Source organism: Hibiscus syriacus, unplaced genomic scaffold (genome assembly GCF_006381635.1).
Source record: "Hibiscus syriacus cultivar Baekdansim isolate YM2019G1 unplaced genomic scaffold, ASM638163v2 tig00112738_pilon, whole genome shotgun sequence".
NCBI classification, from domain to species: Eukaryota; Viridiplantae; Streptophyta; class Magnoliopsida; order Malvales; family Malvaceae; genus Hibiscus; species Hibiscus syriacus.
The window spans coordinates 3,811,168-3,832,655 of NW_024063392.1; the positions used below are offsets into that span (position 1 = coordinate 3,811,168).

A 21,488-nucleotide genomic window follows, 5' to 3' on the forward strand; every position below is an offset into this window, starting at 1 on the left:
GAAAAAAAATATATATCAAAGCGAAACAAAAACAATAATTTAGATATTAAACATAGTTTATCCTACTATATATTACTATATTCTTAAATTTAACCCCTTTAAAAACGTGTATGATAGGTTTCACAAAACGTGTATTCTATTTTGAAATTTAGAAATCACTTAAATATCATTGATTAAAAAAGTTAAATTTGATTATTTTATTTTAAATGAATGAAAATATATTTTTCTTTCTTTATTTATGTTTTCAAGATACAAAAAGAATCTTTGTATTTTTCCTATTTAGCTTTTTAGTTGCTGAATTTAATCAAGTATTTAACTTTTAATTTAATTTTAGTTGAAGGTAATTTTTAATATTTTTCAGTTCAATTTATATTATGGTTTTATTTCAAATATCTATATTTATTATGTGGTTTCATGAAATTTCATCTTTACAAAAACAAAACTTGGATAGAATTCTAGATAACATTATTATTAATTTATTGGATGATTCTTCCACGCTCGACGAGCACCACTGATCAAATAATAAGTGAAAATCCAACCTAAACAACGTGGTCCAATTTAGAGGCATTATTAATTAAAAAACCCTAAAAATATATTTATTAGACAAATAACTCCCAAACGACATTAATTAAAAAAATCTCAAAATGCACATGTATAGCTACCTCACATTCTACAAAACATGTGTAAAAACTTTGTGTTCTATAAGACGAGACTCCTTCAACATGGAAATATTTTTTAAAGAATATAATTTAATATGTCTATAAATGACCTCGCGTTTTGTATAACGTGAGGTACACGAGAATTTGAAGCGTCCACGAGAATTTGAAATATCGCGTCTTTTGAACGGACCTTGCGGTTTGCGTAACGTAAGGTCTTGATTGTAATAATAAAAAAGTCAAACTATTTTATGAATTAGATTAAATTGATCATTATATTTTTATTGTAAAGTACATAATAAAATTTCTATTGTAATAAATAAACAACTATTGAAATTAAAATTCATTCTAATGTAAAACGTAACAAAACAAAGTTTCTTCATAGTTCCAAAAACAAGAATTATAACAAGCAAATAAGTTGTTATTTTGTTGCCAAACTTGGTTATTCGCGATTTTTCAAGTCGAATCAAACTTCATTTTAAAGTTTTTGAGTTGAGCGCCACAATACTCGAACTCGACTCAACTCGTTTACCACCCTAGTGATAAATTGTTGTTGTATTATCTTCAACTCGACTCAAACTTCTTATAACAGAGCAAATTGTTGTTGTATTATCTTTTTTATCTCTTGAAGAAAAGCTTCTTAGGAAAAATTAAACTCTTGGGATATATTGTACCTTAAATAACTAGTTATGTTTACCAAATGATAAAATCCTGCCTTTGTTGTTCAAGTGGATAAGCTTGTGTTTCCGACAAAATTAAAGTGGCCAAGCAAATTAGACTTAGAATTGAAATTTTGATAAAAAAGATGTGGAAGTGGTGGTTTGAGGGATTAGTTTTCTATGGTTAATAATTGATAGATTTGAAATATATGAATGTTTAAGAATGAATCAAGACCCACTAACTATAAAGAGTTAGTAACCTTCGATATAACAAGATAAGATAGAATATGGAACTTGACATGTTATCTATTGAAGGGATATGAACCAAAGTTATAGAAAAATTGATGAACACCACATTTATAAAAGTGATAAGTTTGGTAGAAATACGCCACAAGAAAACCTTGATAAGTCAAAGATATAAATGAGACAAACTCAACTTGTACTTCACTAAGGAAAATGGTAAATTCAACTTGTTACAAAATGGAATTTTATGACCTATTTATAAGCTTACATAAGATAAGTGAAAGGGTGGATACATTAAAGTAAATACATGAATGAATTTGATTAATTTGGGTGTATTTCCAATTGTTAGTCATTCAGTGCAAGAATGATTAGGTGAAGGGTTGCTTTTGGTGCTTTAATGAACTTGTTTGACGAATGAATGTACTTTTGGTCTTTCAATGAATATGCATATCACATATTCGTGTATTTGGGACATGATTGAATGTTCTTAGGCTCTAAATCCACTCATTTGGCAATCCATGTATGTGTAAAAAAGTCCATGTATGTGTAAAAGATGAATGGTTATTATAATCATACATTTGAATAGTTAAATAGATGAATGTGTCAGTTGTCCAAGAGTCTCCAAGCTTGCATGTATAAATAACCAATTGAATTCTTCAATTCCCCCTTGCTACAAACTTCCATATGAAACAAATCTTTTCCATGTCAATTGATTATACTCTTGAACCCATCAAACAAGTTAAAAAATGAAGGGAAACACCAACCATGAGTGAGTGACCATCATTTACCAAAATGAAATTCCATCCTGCACTGTCTTCGGTAAAATGATCATATCTCAAACTGCATAATTAGATTGTTGTAATTCAAAAGGAATTACAAAGCTAAGAGATATAGGAATAAGATCCAAGAGATTTCATGACCCAAATATATCTTATTCACATCTAGAAATGGAAGACAAACTGACTGATGTATTGAATCTTTTCCCATGGTTACTTTAATAATTAGACCTACCAATTGAAGTAAGATGTCAAGTCATGTTCATGTATGAATATAATGCAAACCAAACTTTTAAGTGTGTAACATATATATTTAAAATATGTTGTTAATATGAACTCCCTCTAAATCAATGTGACATCTTCAATGTCAGAGGCTCTTTATTGACATCAAGGTAAGAACTCATATATCCATGCTTAACACGAGCATAACTAATTAGGACCTTTAGATACTTGATTTTGTTGCAAATATCTTCGATTAAGTTCCTAGAAGCATCTTGAGGCTTATTGGAAGTTAATAATTTGCCTTGATCAAATAACATTGTAAACCTTGTCAAGAACCTTTTTAAGCTTGTGGTTGTGCTCACATAAGCATTTGAAGGCCTTAGGAGGGATTTCATTAGGAGTAATGTAACATCCATAAAACAGGGTTAGTGACTAAAATATAAGTTTTTGAAATTGTGTGATCAATTTTAAAAAATTTAAAAGTTTAGGGACTTAATTGGATTTTTTTTTATATAGGACCGATTAGCCAAGAAAGAAAGATGAGAGAGTATAATGGTCATTTGATAAAAAATATTTTTTATATTTCCTTTTATGGGATATCAATCACGTGTAGAATGAGAGGAAATGAAAGAAAAGTCTAGAGACTTGGTTTAGTTATCTTCTTCTTCTTCCCGTGACTTCATTGGTAAGGTAAGTTGGTATCAAGTTGGTTATTTCTTTCATTTTAAAGTTGGTTTTGATTCTTGGAGTGATAAGAAAGCTTAAGGGAAGCTTAAGGCTGCTTAAAACTCAAAGAGGAATAAGTTATGAAATATTGAATATAAAGCGTTTTTAAGTGAATTGTTGAAATAGAGTTTGTTAATGAATTTAGAAGTCATATTTGACTTGTTATCAGTTATAATAAGAGGTTAAAGGGGATGAATAACAAAGTTGAATAATTGGTAAGATTTTTAGTTTCAAGTGTTCTAATGAGATATTGGATGTTTAGATGTGTTAAAGTGATATAAGATGATTTGAGTAAATATAGTTGAGTTTAAAGTAATAAGAAGAGTTTAAGGTATGGAGTTTAGATAAGTCTTGGTAAATTTTTGGGTTAAAAAAGTGTATTATGGGCATGGGGTATCGGTACTGTTTATCCAGTACCGATACTTCAAAGAAAAATGAGTAGAATTTTGAGTTTGGGTATCGATACTGTATGAATAGTATCGATACCATAGAGTAAAAAAACGGATGAAATCTTTAAGAAGTATCGATACCTAAATAGTGGTATCGGTACTGGTTAAAGGGGGTATCGATACCAAGTGTCTAGTATCGATACCATTATCAAGTTATAAATGTAGAATTCCAAAATGGTATTGGTACCTAGGGGGTATCGATACCATAAGAGGGTAGTATTAATATTATAGTAAGAGTACCGATACTATTAAGCTTGAAATGCTAAATTAAGTGGTTCTTTTAGCTTAAGTTATATTGATTGGTTATAAGCAATTCGAACTCCAATATTCATATAAGTCGTATAATTGTGTAGATATTGATCGAAAGTGAGTATATGATGAGTCAACGAGATAAGATCGAGCAAGAAAGAGATAAGTGCATGATGGATTAATGAGGCTAAGGTGAGTGCATACTAGTTGGTATATGATTTTTTATGGAAATAAGACTTGCGACAAGTCTATTTCCTATATTAGAATGCATGAATTCATAAATATAAGCATGGGTTTGATATGAGTATATGTGTTATATGTTATTTTATATATTATATGATCTGTGTGAATACATGTTAGTGTGATAAACCATGTGAACTGGTATAAATGATCTATGTGATCACATGAGAATATGATATAAGTTATGGGATATGAATATAAGGGATTATACGAACATGTGATATCAGTTATGTGCCAAGGAATCATGTGAATATATGTCTATGAGAAGATGTAAGAACAAGATATAAGCCATGTGACATGTGAATATGAATCATATGAAAATGTTCTACATGTAAGTGAACTATGTGACTATATGAATATGAGAAATAATATGAGCTATATGAGTACATGTATATATGATGACTGGGTTGAATATGTGAACATGTGAAACATATAAATGATAAAGCCCATGCTATGTGTTATGAGAGCTAGGGGTATAATTGGCATGCCAAGAGTCGAGGGTTCTACGTGGTCCTTCGGGACATATATGTGATCCTTTGGAACATATATGAGGTCATTCATGACATATATTTGATCCCTTGGAACATATATGTGGTCCTTAGGGATAATTCTATGTGGTCATTCGGGACAATTCTATGTGGTCTTTCGGAACATATATATGGTCCTTCGGGACAATTTTATATGCCACTCAGTGGAAATTTATACGAGCTGTGGTGACAGTATTTGTGCATAACCTCAATGTACTCACATATCTTTAGTTCTCATAAGTGTACCATGGGCAAATAAAAGAGATAACATAAATAAACTGTATGTGATGTTATGTGCTTTTCTTTGTGAAATGTATTATATGATGTGCATAAGTGTTAAGGATAAAATCACATGATTAAAGGAATTAATGAAAATAATATTGATAATAATAAGAATGTTAATAATGATAATAATAGTATGTATGTAATTATTATATGGATTGTTATATGACTTTGTATGATATTATGGTGTGAATTGTTCATGCATTGTTAAGTAATTAAAGTTCCATCATACGTTTTATATGCCTCACTAAGTTATAGACTTAGAGTGTAAATATTTCACACGTAGGTTCCGAGAAGATTAAGGAGCAAAGAGGGGCAAGACATATCAGGTTCTCCTTTCTGAAAATCAGATCAAAAAATATTGAATTGTATGTATTTTGTTATAATAAAAGTAGTTGGCATGTAAATAATGATTTGAACAAGATTTGCACTGATCGGTTTTGTAAAATCGTATGATTGTAATTAATGTAAATTATTCAGTTTTGGTTTCAATGTGAACTTGAATTTTAGTTATTTTGTAAAAGTAAATGTTTTGAAAAGTTAATGTGACACCTCATATTCGTATCCGGGTCATGTACGGGTTGTGGGTGTTACAAGTGAAGTAACTTACTCGTGAGAATATAAAGTTTTTTGGGTTTGGGGTATTGGTATTAGATGAATAGTACCTATATTCTTTGTTTGGAAGCCCAAAACCAGAGGTAACCTAGTAGTATCGATTCTTTATTCTTAGGGTATTGATATTGTTCTTGGTGTATCGATATCGAGGATATGGTATCGATACCATTGTTGTATCTCAATTTTCAATAGCCAAAATTAGTATTGATACTCGAGCAGTACCGACCTCATAAAATTTTATAACTTTTAATAGTCGAGGGACTCAACAAGGTAACATCCTATAGTCGAGGGACCATTTTGTAATTTTTGATAGTCGGAGACTCAAGAAATATATATATTAAAATTACAATTTTTACTGGTTTGGTATTTAATTAAATATTTATTGTTTGAGAAAATAGTCAATTGATGACATGTGATGATTGTTGACATCCTTCAATGTAGAGAGTTGGACACGACAAGTAAAAAGAATACCACAATTTTGGACAATAAATTGAAATTAAGGAAGTTTTGTGTTATATAATAAATTTTAGTCGTTGGTAAACTATGTGTGAAATGCAATTAAAATTATTCATGTTTATTCTTCAATCAGGATTATGTTTTACAATATTTATCTTTAGTTATAATTGTTTAGCGTAGTAAAAAAAATTTAATATACAAATGGCGTCCAATGTATATCCATTTTTATAGTTCAATACCTAAGGATTTTTTCGTTTTAATTTAATATTTAGCGTTATATTTTGTAATACAGAATAGGTCACGCAGTGACACCATTAAATTTGACAATTAACCCATAAAAAATGTCAGGTGACATATTTTTTAATATTAAAAAATAATTTTACAAATAAAAAATAATCAATCTTTGAAGCCCACCCTGACGCAACGGACTCTTCCAGGGACGACGAAGCCGATTTTTATTGTCACGGTGGAGAGTGAAACGATATATCAACGAGACCAGCATCCACTCCGCCGCTTCCAAAACCACCGTTCCCGGTAATACCCGAAAAAGGAAAGCCGCCGTGCCGACGTCTCGGAGCCCAACCGTAGACCACTCAAGCTTTCTTCATCGAACGGGAACGGAAGGAAGTTCAGAGGTGTACGACAACGACCGTGGGGAAAATGGGCGGCGGAGATTCGAGACCCCCCTCGTCGCGTACGACTGTGGTTGGGTACTTACAACACTTCTGAAGAAGCTGCCTTGGTTTACGATAATGCAGCAATCATGCTCCGAGGACCCAACGCTTCAACAAACTTCATCACTACTCTGGCTGAATACGATACCGGCAAACCAGAAAACATCGACAAGTCATCGGTTTCCGGGTACCAATCGGGAGACGATTCACCTCGCAATCTTTTGTCTCTAACTTCAGTCTTCAACTTTCAAACTCAATCGAGTGAAGAAGAAACATCGGTCGAACCTGAAAGACTAGGTCAAGAACTCCAAGAGGAATAAAGTAAGCCGTTGCTGCCAGTTCAAGAACCGGCAACCAGTGATTTTGGAGATTATTTGCCTCTCGATTTCCCTTTCCTCGATGGGTTCTTCAATGATCCGGTTCCGGTATTGCCACTCTTTGATGATAGTTCAACGGTTTTGGCAGACAATAAAGTGTTCGATGATATTTTAGTCGATACGTGATCGGAGGGCGACCAGAAAATGGGGGAAAGTGGGGTTTTGGTTCCTTCGACCAGCCTTTCCCCAATTAAAACATTTTTTTTATTTTAATTTTTTTATTTGTAAAATTATTTTTTAATATTAAAAAAATATGTCATGTGGTATTTTTAATAGGTTAACGTCCAAACTTAATGGTCCGTCATTGCGTGACCCATTTTAAGTTACGGAATGTAACGTTATGCATCAAACTAGAACGAAAAAAACTTTAGGTACTGAACTAGAAAAACAAACATATGTTGGGTACCTTTTATAATTTTATTGATCAATCCAATTTTTTCTTCTTTAATTTTGTTGAACCGGCGGCGGCACCAGTTTTGATGTCGGTTGCCGCCCGCCGGTTTTTTTCTTCTTTTTTTAAATTTTTTTAATAAGAATAATTATGTCTTTGTGACATGTTCTCTGTATACGTTTATAAATGGAAGACAAGACTCTAAGAGCCCGTTTGGATTATATTTTTGAATTATGTTTTTGTAATATAAATTCATGAGATAAATAATAATGATAAAGTATACATAATTAAGTATAAATATAAAAGATAAATAAATAAATTATTGTATATAGAACATATAATAAATACTATATCTTAGATAACAAAAATAATTTACATCTTTTTATTATTATGAATATCTATGATAAATTATTGTATATAGAAGAATGTAAACCTTGTCGATTGAAAAATACAAAAAACCTCACAGTGAATACGACACATATAAACTGAAGCTAGTTTTCACAATGTAAACATTAATATATTTTTACCATAAATTATGTAAAATTTAATATTAATTAAAATTAAAATAATACATGATAATTTAAATACTCAAGTAATATATTATCAACAGATATAATTTTTATATAAATAATAATTTTTATTTAAATATTTAGAATTTTACTTGTTAAAAATATAGAACAAGGATAATTTGGTAAAATATACATTCCAGTAATCTTTTATCCCTTCAACTAAACACGATAATCTTACATTCCTGCCAAACCAACCAAACACAGTAATGTAACATTCCCAGTAATCCTATTATCTGGTAATCTTTTATTTCCATTGGTAATCTTATATTCGGTGAACCAAACACACCCTAAAGAATATGCTTTGAGCCTTTATAGAGAGAGACGAAAAGGGAATAATTAGTGTTCTAATGCCAAATATTTTTTGTACCACCTCTTTGCCACCAAAGCACTTCGCCCTTTCTCTTCTTTCGTTTTCTTAATTTTAGGTCAAATTTTCCATGGTTTTTATTTTTTAATCTCCATGTGAATTTTATTTATGTTTCTAAACGCCAAATATTTTATTATTTTAACCACTAATTTTATACATATATAATTTTTTTAAATCTTCAAACTTTTAAAAAATAACATCACATCCAAAAAAAAATCCCTATTTGAGTCGTAAATTTTCTATAATACGAGTTGAGTTCAATTTTAACGGTTGCTTGTTAAAGTTGACAAATTCGTATAAGACTTTTTTTCAGAATACAAGTTTTGATGGTTCACATATATCTCAAGAGCATGGACTTTAATCAGAAAGGACCATTCTATAGGAATGTGGATGCCTTTCTCTTTATATCACGATATTGACCTTTATAAAGAGTCTTCAACTTTAAATGAAATATTTCAATCCAATCACTTTATTTTGAACTCTTATCTTTATGTAAGACTAAGTTATTGGTTTCTTTTTTCAAAGGTGTCGATGGTATGTGTCGACAGTGGTTTCATCCCAACGTTTCTATTATTATATTATTATTGTTATATTAATAATATTTTTATTTTTTTTACAGATCCAACAAAGCCCAAATTACTCAACCCAACAGACCCAGACCCGATTACAACCAGCAGACTCGAAGACCAAGACCCGACCCGGTTATAGCTGACCCGACCCGATTCAACTAGGGTTTCAAAACTCTAGTTTCTAACCAGCCGCCGCCGACAAGAAGTTAGGCCTTCCGATCTCGCGCGTGGGATGCACGAGCTGATTTTCAATTTCTCAACCTCGTGAGCACCCCGTCGTCATCATCGGAGATCCACACCGCCGTCGCCGTCAGTAATAAGGCCAAACAGTGACAAAAAACCCTATCTGTCATAGTTGTCACCAAATCAATAGATTGGACATCGATGGTTCGAAAGGCCAAGGTTTGAAGGGTGGACAAAACAGGTAAATTCCCTAACATAATTGCAACAGCCGTTGTACTCAACGCTTTGGTTTGATGAAATGCTTGCAGTATGCTGTAAATAGTCCATTGTTTTCATAATTAAAGACAAAAATTTGATCATTTTAACTTACCATATCATCACGATCCTCGTCATTTTTTTGGGTCATTCTGTAACCAATTTTGCATAATGTTTAAAACATAAATTTACAGCATTAATGGGGTCTAAAAGATTAAACAAACAGGTAACTCTGCAAAACGAAATGTTTCCAAAGAAGAGCTGTTTTGTATATGAATATTGATAGTTAAGTAGCCAAATACAATCATGTGTTTACATTGCCTGAACTCTAGCTGCCTTGCCTATAACTATCTGCAAAAGAAGCTTGACAAGAAGAATAGCTGTAAATCTTTGATTCTTGTTCACTGTAAAAACTCATCTCGAAACCTTAAACAAAGCTAACAATGGCTTTCAAAGTAAAACAAGTAGAGGACAACTAGATGAACATGAAGAAAGAAGCGGGAAGGAGAACTCCACGCCAAAGATCATTCCGGGACATTGCTTCTACGTGCGCCTTTTATTGCAATTCAGAGAACTCGTTACCTATTCCTAATTATATCAATGCAGGAAGTGTAACATTCTTCTTTTCTGTTCAATTGATGTGGTTCTTCACTTCTTTGAGCAAGAAAACGACATCGACAGAGGCTTCAGGCTAGAAGTATCGAACAACTCCATGAACATCTGATCAGAAACTCTAGCTTTTGCAGCGGCAAACCTTTGGTACTCATCAGAGACTGATGACAAACACCACCTTTGCAGTTTTCTCAAGCATCCCACAAGACAGCCAGTTCGGTGCTGGAAATACAAGAACATAGCAACGTTATCAAACTAAGAAGGTACTCACTTTCGCATACTCTGATACGAAAAAGAAAACGCAACGTGCATATACCTTCCCTCGTTTGCAGTGAACTAGAACCGGGTGATTCCTTACATCTGCAATTCAGACAGATAAAGTTAAATTCTTGAAAAATAATCAGCCATGTTCGGATCAAGTGTTAAAAGCTTGTAGTACCAAGGACAGCCTTTAGAGCTTCGCGGATTGTATCCTGTGGGATATTTACAAATGGCTCCTGGATGAAATGTGTATATTAGTTTCTATAGTAAGACATCATTTCATAGTACGTATATCATGCATGAACCGAGGCTTTTCAATGTCTAATTGATGGTGAACACAAGATAAATGACATCCCAATTGTGAAAATGATCCCAAATTCAGCTACGGATTACTTCAGAAGCTCAAAGAAAGGAAGAAGTATAACAAAAAACCTACAAGACATTAGACATGAACATCAGACATCGAATATTAAATTGTCGCACCGAAATCGAACATACGTTCGAGGCAGTTTATTTAATATTACTCTCCGAGCAAGACAGCTTCATTGTAGTTACTGTGATGAAACCAACAGAACAAGCGAATACATCATTACCTACTATATCGGAGCAGGATTTTTAAGATCCATTTATTAAAGCAAACTACAACTGCTGCCCTATGCTCGAACGAATCACCAACACCGAAATCATGATTAAGAGCAGGGACAGACTCAAGGACACATGATTTTATGCTAGATATGAATTTATAAAATATTAGAGGACAGAAAAAAATTATCAATAGAAAATATAAAGAAAATATATGAGAATTTGAAATTTTCAAGGGCAACCGTCCCACCAACCCCTAGATCCATCCTTACCTTAATCAAGATGGAAATGGAAAAAAGAATTAGAGAATAAGAGTGAATAAGCTAATTTCTTCTCCCTCATCTAAATTTTGGGATTATTTGAAAAATTCCCCCGTAAATTCCTACCTCAAAAGATAATTCAAGTTTCAATTTCAGCTTCATCATTACTTTTCTTTGAAGTTGAAATTTATATATACGGTGAAGTTCATCATCAAATTATAGGGACTGGAAACAAAACGAAATGGGACAATCACATTTGATCTCAATTGTCAAAACAAAAATAGCAAAGCAAATTTTAAGAAGCTGAACTGGTTAATAAAAGTAGGCAAGTTTGAAAGGGAAAAAGTTCACCTTGTAACCTTCAATTCCAAACTGAAACAGCCTGATTCCATTGGCCTTAAAAAATTCATTGTTGGCTTCTGGGTATGGCTCAGGACACAGATATCTAACATTCAAAAAGACCCTTTAACTCAAAGTACAAAAATTTGCTGATAAAAAAGCATTAAAGCAACAAACTTTGGACTTACACGATGGACCGGAGACGAAGCGTTTGGAGAAAAGAGAAGTTGGCTGAATCAGGGAAGCCGGACCTGAAAATGCCATTGTCAACCATAGCGAAGTTCAAAGGAGGGATCAACTTGAGTTCATCCCCGGCGTTGGAAGGGACCACCTCCGGAGACATGGCCGGCGGCGACATGTCGTCGACTTGGCCAACCGAGGAAACAACACCGGTGGTTCTGCACATCTGGTGTTGCTGGTTTTGGGTTAGTTTACCTGTTGCAGTGTTGTCGTCTTTCATGAATGAAACAAATGAAAAGAACAATATATAGAGTTCTTGGGAAGAAAGAGGAAGTGTTGGGGATCAAAGGGAATGTGCCTTTTTAGGGTAAGGATGATTCTGACTAGGGCTGCAAGGTGATGGTGATGGTAAAAATGGAGGGAGTTAAGGAAGATGGAGCATGGAGATGAGCATGGTTTCTTTATATATCCAAATCCGATCCAACACCTTTTTTTCTTATCTAAGGTAACAAACTATAGCACAAAAAAGGAGACAGAATACTAGAGGGACCCCAAGCGGCATGAAACAACACTGCTTCTTTATATTTTAGTTTTTTAGGGTAAATATGTATTTTAATACTTAAACTTGGCTCATCTTATAATTTGGTTGCTTAACTTTATTTTGTCTAATTATATACGTAAATTTGGCATCAAAGTTTAATTTAGTGTTCAAATATTTTTGATCCCTTAAAATTGATTTTTAGGTTCAATTTGATATCGAATTTGATCATCTATCTCAAGTACTAATTCAAATAAAAAAAAGTAAAACTCAGCTATTAATCTAAACTAAAAAGTCAAATTTAGATACCTAGTTGAAAAAAAAACTTTATACTATATTAAACTTTAAAAGTCAAATTTAAATACCTAACTGAAATAAAAAATATATATTTAAAATTACAATTTTTATTGGTTTGGTATTTAATTAAATATTTATTGTTTGAGAAAAAAGTCAATTGATGCCATGCGATGATTGTTGACATCCTTCAATGTAGAGAGTTGGACACGACAAGTAAAAAGAATACCATAATTTTGGACAATAAATTCAAATTAAGGAAGTTTTGTGTTAAATAATAAATTTTAGTCGTTGGTAAACTATGTGTGAAATGCAATTAAAATTATTCATGTTTATTCTTCAATCAGGATTATGTTTTACAATATTTATCTTTAGTTATAATTGTTTAGCGTAGTAAAAAAATTTTAATATACAAATGGTGTCCAATGTATGTTTATTTTTACAGTTCAATATCTAAGGGGTTTTTTTGTTTTAATTTGGTATTAGCGTTATATTTCGTAATTCAGAATGTGTCACGCAGTGACGGATCATTAAGTTTAACCATTAACCCATAAAAAATGTCAGGTGACATATTTTTTAATATTAAAAAATAATTTTACAAATAAAAAATAATCAATCTTTGAAGCCCACCCTGACGCAACGGACCCTTCCAGGGACGACGAAGCCGATTTTTATTGTCACCGGTGGAGAGCGAAACGATATATCAACGAGACCAGCATCCACTCCGCCGCTTCCAAAACAACCGTTCCCGGTAATACCCGAAAAAGGAAAGCCGCCGGTGCCGACGTCTCGGAGCCCAACCGTAGACCACTCAAGCTTTCTTCATCGAACGGGAACGGGAATGGGAACGGGAACGGAAGGAAGTTCAGAGGTGTACGACAACGACCGTGGGGAAAATGGGCGGCGGAGATTCGAGACCCCCCTCGTCGCGTACGACTGTGGTTGGGTACTTACAACACTTCTGAAGAAGCTGCCTTGGTTTACGATAATGCAGCAATCATGCTCCGAGGACCCAACGCTTTAACAAACTTCATCACTACTCTGGTTGAATATTATACCGGCAAACCAGAAAACATCGACAAGTCATCGGTTTCCGGGTACCAATCGGGAGAAGATTCACCTCGCAATCTTTCGTCTCCAACTTCAGTCTTCAACTTTCAAACTCAATCGAGTGAAGAAGAAACATCGGTCGAACATGAAAGACTAGGTCATGAACTCCAAGAGGAATAAAGTAAGCCGTTGCCGCCAGTTCAAGAACCGGCAACCAGTGATTTTGGAGATTATTTGCCTCTCGATTTCCCTTTCCTCGATGGGTTCTTCAATGATCAGGTTCCGGTATTGCCACTCTTTGATGATAGTTCAACGGTTTTGGCAGACAATAAAGTGTTCGATGATATTTTAGTCGATAAGTGATCGGAGGGCGACCAGAAAATGGGGGGAAGGGGGGTTTTGGTTCCTTCGACCAGCCTTTCCCCAATTAAAACATTTTTTTCATTTTAATTTTTTTATTTGTAAAAATTATTTTTTAATATTAAAAAAATATGTCACGTGGCATTTTTAATAGGTTAACGTCTAAATTTAACGGTCTGTCACGGCGTGATCCATTATGAGTTACGGAATGTAACGTTATGCATCAAACTAGAACGAAAAAAACTTTAGTCACTGAACTAGAAAAACAGACATATGTTGGGCACCTTTTATAATTTTTTTGATCAATCCAACTTTTTCTTCTTTAATTTTGTTAAATCAGCTGCGGCACCAGTTTTGATGTCGGTTACCGTCCGTCGGTTTTTTTCTTCTTTTTTTAATTTTTTTAATAAGAATAATTATGTCTTTGTGACATGTTCTCTGTATACGTTTATAAATGGAAGACAAGACTCTAAGAGCCCGTTTGGATTATATTTTTGAATAATGTTTTTGTAATATAAATTCATGAGATAAATAATAATGATAAAATATACATAATTAAGTATAAATATAAAAGATAAATAAATAAATTATTGTATATAGAACATATAATAATATTATATCTTAGATAACAAAAATAATTTACATCTTTTTATTATTATGAATATCTATGATAAATTATTGTATATAGAAGAATGTAAACCTTGTCGATTGAAAAATACAAGAAATCTCCCAGTGAATGCGTCACATATGAACTGAAGCTAGTTTTCACAATGTAAACATTAATATATTTTTACCATAAATTATGTAAAATTTAATATTAATTAAAATTAAAATAATACATGATAATTTAAATTGTAGACATTGATTTTTTCATTTTATTTTTTAAAATTATTATATTATTATTATTATTATTATTATTATTATTATTATTATTATTATTATTAAGCTCAAGACCCGGAGGCCCGTTTTACAAATCTTGGAGGCCCAGACCAATCCAGGCCCAAACAGACAACCCAAACTCTTTAGGGTTTGTATCATTCATGCTAGGGTTTCAAACCCTAGCCCCCAGCCGCCTCCAAGTTTCCAGAACATCCACGAGGCGTCACCTCCACGAGGCGTCGCCTCCACATCCAGCCGCCGCTGTTGACGTTTCCACTGCCAGCTGCCCCCCACACGTCGCGGCTATGGGGTGAGTCACCACATAGCTCGGTGACTCACCGAACTTCCCCCTCTGGACCGGTCCGAGCATGGCTCCGTGGTGGCTATAAAAGCCATCGGATCCTGCAAAAAGAAGAAGAAGAGAGAAAAAAGAAACGAAGAACCCGAAAGCAAGGGGACAACAACACCAACAACGAGCAAGCAAGAACTGAGGGTAACCCTAACAACCCACGACATCAAAACGAAAGAAAAGAGAAAAGGAACGGGGGGAGAAACTTACCACCAAGGAGAGCTCTCAAACCATCGTCGGAGACGAGATCCTAACCATGGTAAAAGCTTCGGTTTTTCTTAGATCTAAGGCGATTTAAGAGCTTTTAGGGAGAGTAAGGGTTGGATTCGACACTAGGTTTTAAAAAGGAAGCATTTGGTGTAATTTTTCAAACTCTGGCCACCGTGAACAGTGGCCGGCGATGGCAGTCGACGCCGGATCGTGGCTGTCGGCCAGCGACTGGTTTCCCTCAGATGAAGGAAACTTAGAGAGAAGGGAGAGGAAATCTCTCCTAGAGAGAGAAGAAAAAAATGAAATGGAAATTTGGCCTAAAATGCCCGGTTTATGGGTTTAAAAACCTTCCCCCATACGACGTCGTTTTGGGGGAGGGGTGTCTTTGTAATTTCCTTTTTGGTAAAATCATTTCTGCGACCCTTTAGGTGTGTAAACTTCCATTTTAGTCACTAAATCAAATTTATGAGTATTCTGATTCGGTCTTTTAATTCTATCTTATTTTTATTTTAGTTCTAGTCAGTATACTTATATATATTTAGGTTAAATGCATTATTTAGTCCTTCATAATTTTTATAATTTATATTTTAACCCTAATTAATTAAATAATGCTAAATTACATTAGTAGTACTAGATTTATTTATTTATTCGAGTTAGAGCCTTTAACTTTGATAAATTTCATTTTAATCGTTGTTTAAATAATTAAGGTTAATTATATTATTAGTAATTATATTTTTATAATACTTTGAACAAGGGCCATTAATTTATATATTTTATATTTTAGTCCCTAATAGTTTGATTTTTTATTTAATATATTTTGCATTTTAATATTATTTCCTTTAATTTCTTTCATTTTAATTATTATTATTTTATTTTATTATTACTTTTGATATATGTTTAAATTATTATTTTCATGATTATATTATATATATAATATTTATTTATTTATTCTATTTGTTTATTAAATAAAAATCCTATTTATAAATTTAATTTTATATAAATTACTTTTAAGAAAAATAATCATATTTTGATATTTATTTATTTTTCAATATTAAGAAAGGACAGTCTTAAAACAACTGGATGTCCATTTTCTGATATTTTTAAATAAATAAATATCCTATTTTTTTAATTATATATTATTATTATTTTTAGAAAAATGTTTTAATTATTTATTTATTTTTTAATATCAAAGAAAAGAGCTGTCTTAAGGCACCTAGAAGTCCTTTTCTGATATTTTTAAATAAATAAATATTTTATTTATATTTTATATATAAATATATTTTTATATAATTATAACTTTGAAATAATAGGATTATAAATTAAATATATTTTTGAATTTTTTAAATTTCCAATAATAGAGACAATTTATAATTAAAAAAGTACCAATTTTGGGCGTTGTAGGGGTGCTAATCCTTCCCTAAACGTAGCCGACCACAAATCTCTTTTTATTTCTAAAAAGAATGAATTTTTAGTTAAACGCATATCAGTTTATCTTTTAATCGATGTTTTCTTAAAAACTCTTTTAAAAGATGATTTTTAGGTATTCGACCTACCTGAACCAAAAGGCCGATAGCGACTCCGAATTATTTAAAAAAACCATTTATTCACATCACTATTCCCGCCGAGTAAAAATTCGTACCCGGACGAAAAACGGTTACGACAGCTTGGCGACTCCGCTGGGGATTGGTCAAACTCTAAAACCAATTATTAATTGTCTCTATCAATTAGAAAATTAAAAATTCATATATTTAATTTTTAATTATTTCTTTTCAAAATTTATATATATATATATATATATTTCATAATATTTATATTATTTTATTATTGTTTTATTTTATTTTTCAAGTATTAAATTTTATTATTTATTGTCTGTCAGAGGTTTGAATATTTCTCCTCGCACACAACACTTGCATTGCATAAACGTAATCTCTATAACTGAGATTTATCCCTTTTAAGTGGGAGTGGAAGCGACGTCTTCGTGAGAATTTATTCTCCGTGTCAGACCTAGCAAGTAGCTTTCGGGGTTCATATGCTCTATGTCTTCGTGAGAATTTATTCTCCGTGTCAGGCATAGGGAAATGTATCCCCTCGAATTGAACTCGATCTGCTTAAGTCTGTAATGGACTAGGATTGAGGGTTTGGCAGCCCAAGGGGCACCGACAAGGACAGTTCGAGTACCTTTACCCTTAGAACCAAAAACCTGCATATAATAAACCCTAGAAACTCTCCCGATCTGAAACCATGCCGAAATTTTGTCATTAGGTATACACAAAGGATAAATAAACTCTAGTTTTTAATTTATTTTTCTCTCTGAATAAATGCATGCGAACTAGAAAAACAGGCATATATTGGACACCTTTTATAATTTTATTGATCAATCCAATTTTTTCTTCTTTAATTTTGTTGAATCGGCGGCGACATCAGTTTTGATGTCGTTTGCCGCCCGCCGTTTATCTTTTTTCTTTTTTTTTTTAGTTTTTTTAATAAGAATAATTATGTCTTTGTGACATGTTCTCTGTCTTTATGATACGTTTATCTATGCTATTGTAGCATGTTTTTCTCTGCCTTTTGTTAGCTTACGGTTTTTTACCTTTTTTTCGTTTATCTTTTTTCACGGGGTTGGAGTTAACATCACCACGACTGATGAAGATGACGTTTATTTGTTATCCTATTGATCTTCCTACTTTGGACCCTCGAATTGATTTGGATACGCGTTTTGCGCTCATGGATAGTTTTCTCACGTTGCTTGATTCTGATTTGCGATTTGTCGGTGATCTTTAAGTAGTTTCATCTCCTTTTGTGGTTCGTTTGCTGATGCAGTCAGATTTCTTTGTATATTTATTTTATTCGAGCATCTGTTAGATTTTTTTTGTCTTTTCCCTTTTATGGTCCTTGTGTGATATAGGTGGCTAGTTTTTGTGTTGATTGTTATAGGAAAATGGTCTAATTATAATTTAGTTTATGTTTATGCTCGTAAATCTTCATTATAATTTTGGATATTTTCTATTTTTAGTAAAACTAGCGGCTTTCTATAAAAAAATTGTTTATTGTAGTATTATTTATAATTATGATTATAGATATTTGAATTTTTAAAAGAGAATTTATACATATATCTTTAAATTAATATATATTTTGATATTTGAACTTGATTTTAAGATATAATTTAATATTTATTTTAAATATTTTCATGAATCAAGTTCAATGATTATGTTTTATTTTTTAAATTAATTATAAAAATAAATATGATATACGATAAACCTGATTAATGCAGTAAAGAATTTCATTAATGTAACTTTATTGATCAATTGGCTAGTCTCTCGTTGCTCCCCAAATGAAAAGAAATTCATTAATGTAATTTGATTAACTTGATCAATTGTAGTAAAACTTTTGTGAGAGAATTAATTATAATAAATTAATTCTCTTTTAACATTATATTTCGAATTAAAACTAGTAAAATAAGAAAAGTAAAAAAATATGTAAATAATAAGATTTTAAAATCATAATAAAATAATTTATAAAAAAGGTTATGAAAAAAATGATATTGTATATCTCAAAAAGTTTTTGTGAAGAAAACTCACAAATAAATTGTTAAATATACTATAAAATTATTATTTGGTACATTAACTAAGAACTTTTTCTTATTTTAGTCTATCATCATCTATTTAAATAATTAAAAATTATTGAATGATAAATGAAATATTATTCTTTTTATAGAATTTGAATTTAAATGGATACATTTTAAGATGTGCATTTGTTATTAATAGACTGAAATATATTAACTAAAATAAAGTTAGAAATGTTTATAAAAATCATCAGTAAATATTAAATAATTATTTTATTTATTATATTATTATTATAGATGGTCAAAATTAAAAGGGGCAAACAATAGGAAGATATTATAGATGAAATAGAAAAAGAAAGGGGGAGGGAGAGAATTAAATGGAAGACAAGACTCTAAGAGATTAAGGAATTTAGCATTCTTAGCAGGTATATTTGTTTCCTGATGAAGGATATTCATGTTTGGTTGGGTATGATACTCAAGTGAGGGTAATGTTATAATACCAACAATACATTTTGATGTTTTATTCCTGGGAATGTTATTTCCACATGTGTATTAGGTTTTATTTTATTCCCGTGCTAAGGGATAAAATACCCCTCTTTTTCAGCTTGCTTCTGTGCGATATCTTCTTCTCTGCCGTGCTGCGAAAAAAATCATTGTTTCCTGTGAGATTCCTGATAAGATTTCTTCTCCACTCTCTTTCTTCTCCCCACTAGCATATATTTCTCCATTGATAGTGTCGGTTACTGTTTCCTGTTGAATTTATCCTCCTGATTTGTTTTGTTATTTTTCCAGTTGGCCAAGCCCATGTTTTCTCCATTGATAGTGTCAAAGTAATGATCAATTTGCTTGGAACCTATGTTTTCTCTTGAAGAGAACTTGGTTTCAGATTAAATGTTCCCCATACATTTAACAAGGCGGTTTGGTACTTTTTCCGGTCCTCCCTGCATCTTTTAATTCATATTTCCTAGTAATATTGGTTGGTTTTTTTGCTTGATTCTTCAACTTTATTGGGTTCTTTAGCTTAATCTAGAGGCCTGGAAAGTTTGTCTTTTTATTACCGACAATGAGAAAGCTTTATAGGAAACTTGTGTTGATACAAAATCCATTGACAAGTGTGAGGAAAAACATCAATTCGCACTCTGGAAGGGTGTTTAGTGATAGAAAATGGATTATCCCATTTCTTGCAAGCTTACTTGTATCGGTTACTTTGCCTCTCTCGTCTGATTTCCTTCTGTGATGGTAGCGCAAAGAAGATGTAAACACATTGATGGAGCTATCTACTCTTGATTCTTTATAATGGTCGGTAGCTATGGCGGGTCAATCCACCGTCTATCTGTTGCCGCTTGATTCGCTGCTTGATTTGGAATTTCTTCTACCCAAAACACATCTCCACTTCCTATGAACGAGTCTGTGGCTAGAATATGAGCTGCTTTGTTTCCTTATCTGGGAATAAAATTGAACTCACATGAGGTAAGCTGTTGAGCTCGATGTTGTGCTTCCCATACCAGGGCACTTATTTCCGAGTAATCTGGTGTTGTTGTCTTTAGTTTCAGTGTCACCGTTCGAGAATCACCTTCCAGTATCATTTAATCAAAGCCTAGGTCGATTACGAATTGAATACCATGGATTGCAGCCACTACTTCAGTTGCAAATGCCTATGAGACCTGTGAGGTTAGTCGTATGCACGCTCCCTTTCCAAGCCTTCGTTGTTTCTCATTATGATTCCTGACCTTGCTTTGTTTTCATTCTGATTGAAACTTGCATCGTAGTTTACCTTGACTATGTTGGGTGGAGGTGGAGTCCATTTCTCGACAATCCTGTGTTGGGGGCCATTTAATCTGGAATTTGCCAAGGTAAAATCTTTGCGCTGGCCTTTGATGACGGTGATGAGTTCATCTCTGCTTGTAGTTTTTCCTTCATGTATCCTTTTGTTTCGAGCAAACCATAATGCCCAAATACTTACAAGTATCTATGCATGTTTTTCACTTGTAAAATTCTCTAATGCCCATCTTAGCCATCTTTAAAATTCCAATGTGAACTTTGACTGGGCCACTGGTAATGTAGTTCAGACCATACTGTTCTGGCTAAATTGCATTCCTTTGTAGCATGTAAACTAGTTTCAATTTGATTTGGGCAAGTATGACACAATGGATTATTTTCTATGCGCTTGTTGTAGAGCAAGTGATTTGTGGGTACAAAATCATGACAACTTCCGGACCTGGATTCTAATTTTCTGTTGACACTCAAAATTCCAAATACATTTGAAAAGGTTCTGGTCCGAGTTTGATATCTCCTCGTCCACTAACAATGGTTTGTATCTGCTTTGTACCGTATATAGTCCTGATCTTTCCCCGCTCCAAACCTTTATATCACTTTGACCTGTTCTCGAGATTGGGATGGCTTTTATCGCTTCAACTTCCTCTGCAGTAAACATATGGTCAATCAACTCTTCCCTCCACTACTTCGTACTTGGGTTTATTAAATCAACAACTTTTTCTGCTTCTCCAATTCTTTGACTGGTTAACCG

General features: G+C 32.6%; 1 protein-coding gene, 1 long non-coding RNA gene and 2 pseudogenes across 2 annotated transcripts; 3 read left to right on the top strand and 1 right to left on the bottom strand.

Moving 5' to 3' along the window:
* Positions 1-6,441: 6,441 nt before the first annotated feature.
* LOC120182922 lies at positions 6,442-7,277 on the top strand (annotated as a pseudogene).
* Positions 7,278-9,730: 2,453 nt separating this feature from the next.
* Positions 9,731-12,207, bottom strand: LOC120183030 (probable tyrosine-protein phosphatase DSP4). Its single transcript, XM_039187827.1, has 5 exons — positions 11,728-12,207; positions 11,552-11,645; positions 10,537-10,594; positions 10,414-10,457; positions 9,731-10,319 (listed from the first exon to the last, which is right to left on the bottom strand). The coding sequence occupies exons 1-5, from the start codon at positions 11,997-11,999 to the stop codon at positions 10,134-10,136; spliced, it is 654 nt and encodes a 217-aa protein (XP_039043758.1). The 5' UTR covers positions 12,000-12,207; the 3' UTR covers positions 9,731-10,133.
* Positions 12,208-13,108: 901 nt separating this feature from the next.
* Positions 13,109-13,964, top strand: LOC120182923 (annotated as a pseudogene).
* A 5,968-nt stretch (positions 13,965-19,932) lies between these two features.
* LOC120182825 lies at positions 19,933-21,012 on the top strand. The gene is made up of 3 exons (XR_005521874.1): positions 19,933-20,431; positions 20,509-20,632; positions 20,731-21,012. It is a non-coding gene; the product is annotated as an uncharacterized LOC120182825 (long non-coding RNA).
* Positions 21,013-21,488: the final 476 nt, after the last annotated feature.

Bases quoted from the DNA above. Each gene is read 5' to 3' on its own strand.
- LOC120183030 (XM_039187827.1), bottom strand. From the start codon at position 11,999: ATGAAAGACGACAACACTGCAACAGGTAAACTAACCCAAAACCAGCAA. The intron at 11,646-11,727 runs GTAAGTCCAAAG...TTTGAATGTTAG, and splicing joins CTTCGTCTCCGGTCCATCGT to ATATCTGTGTCCTGAGCCAT. The intron at 10,320-10,413 runs GTATATGCACGT...TTGTATTTCCAG, and splicing joins TTCACTGCAAACGAGGGAAG to CACCGAACTGGCTGTCTTGT.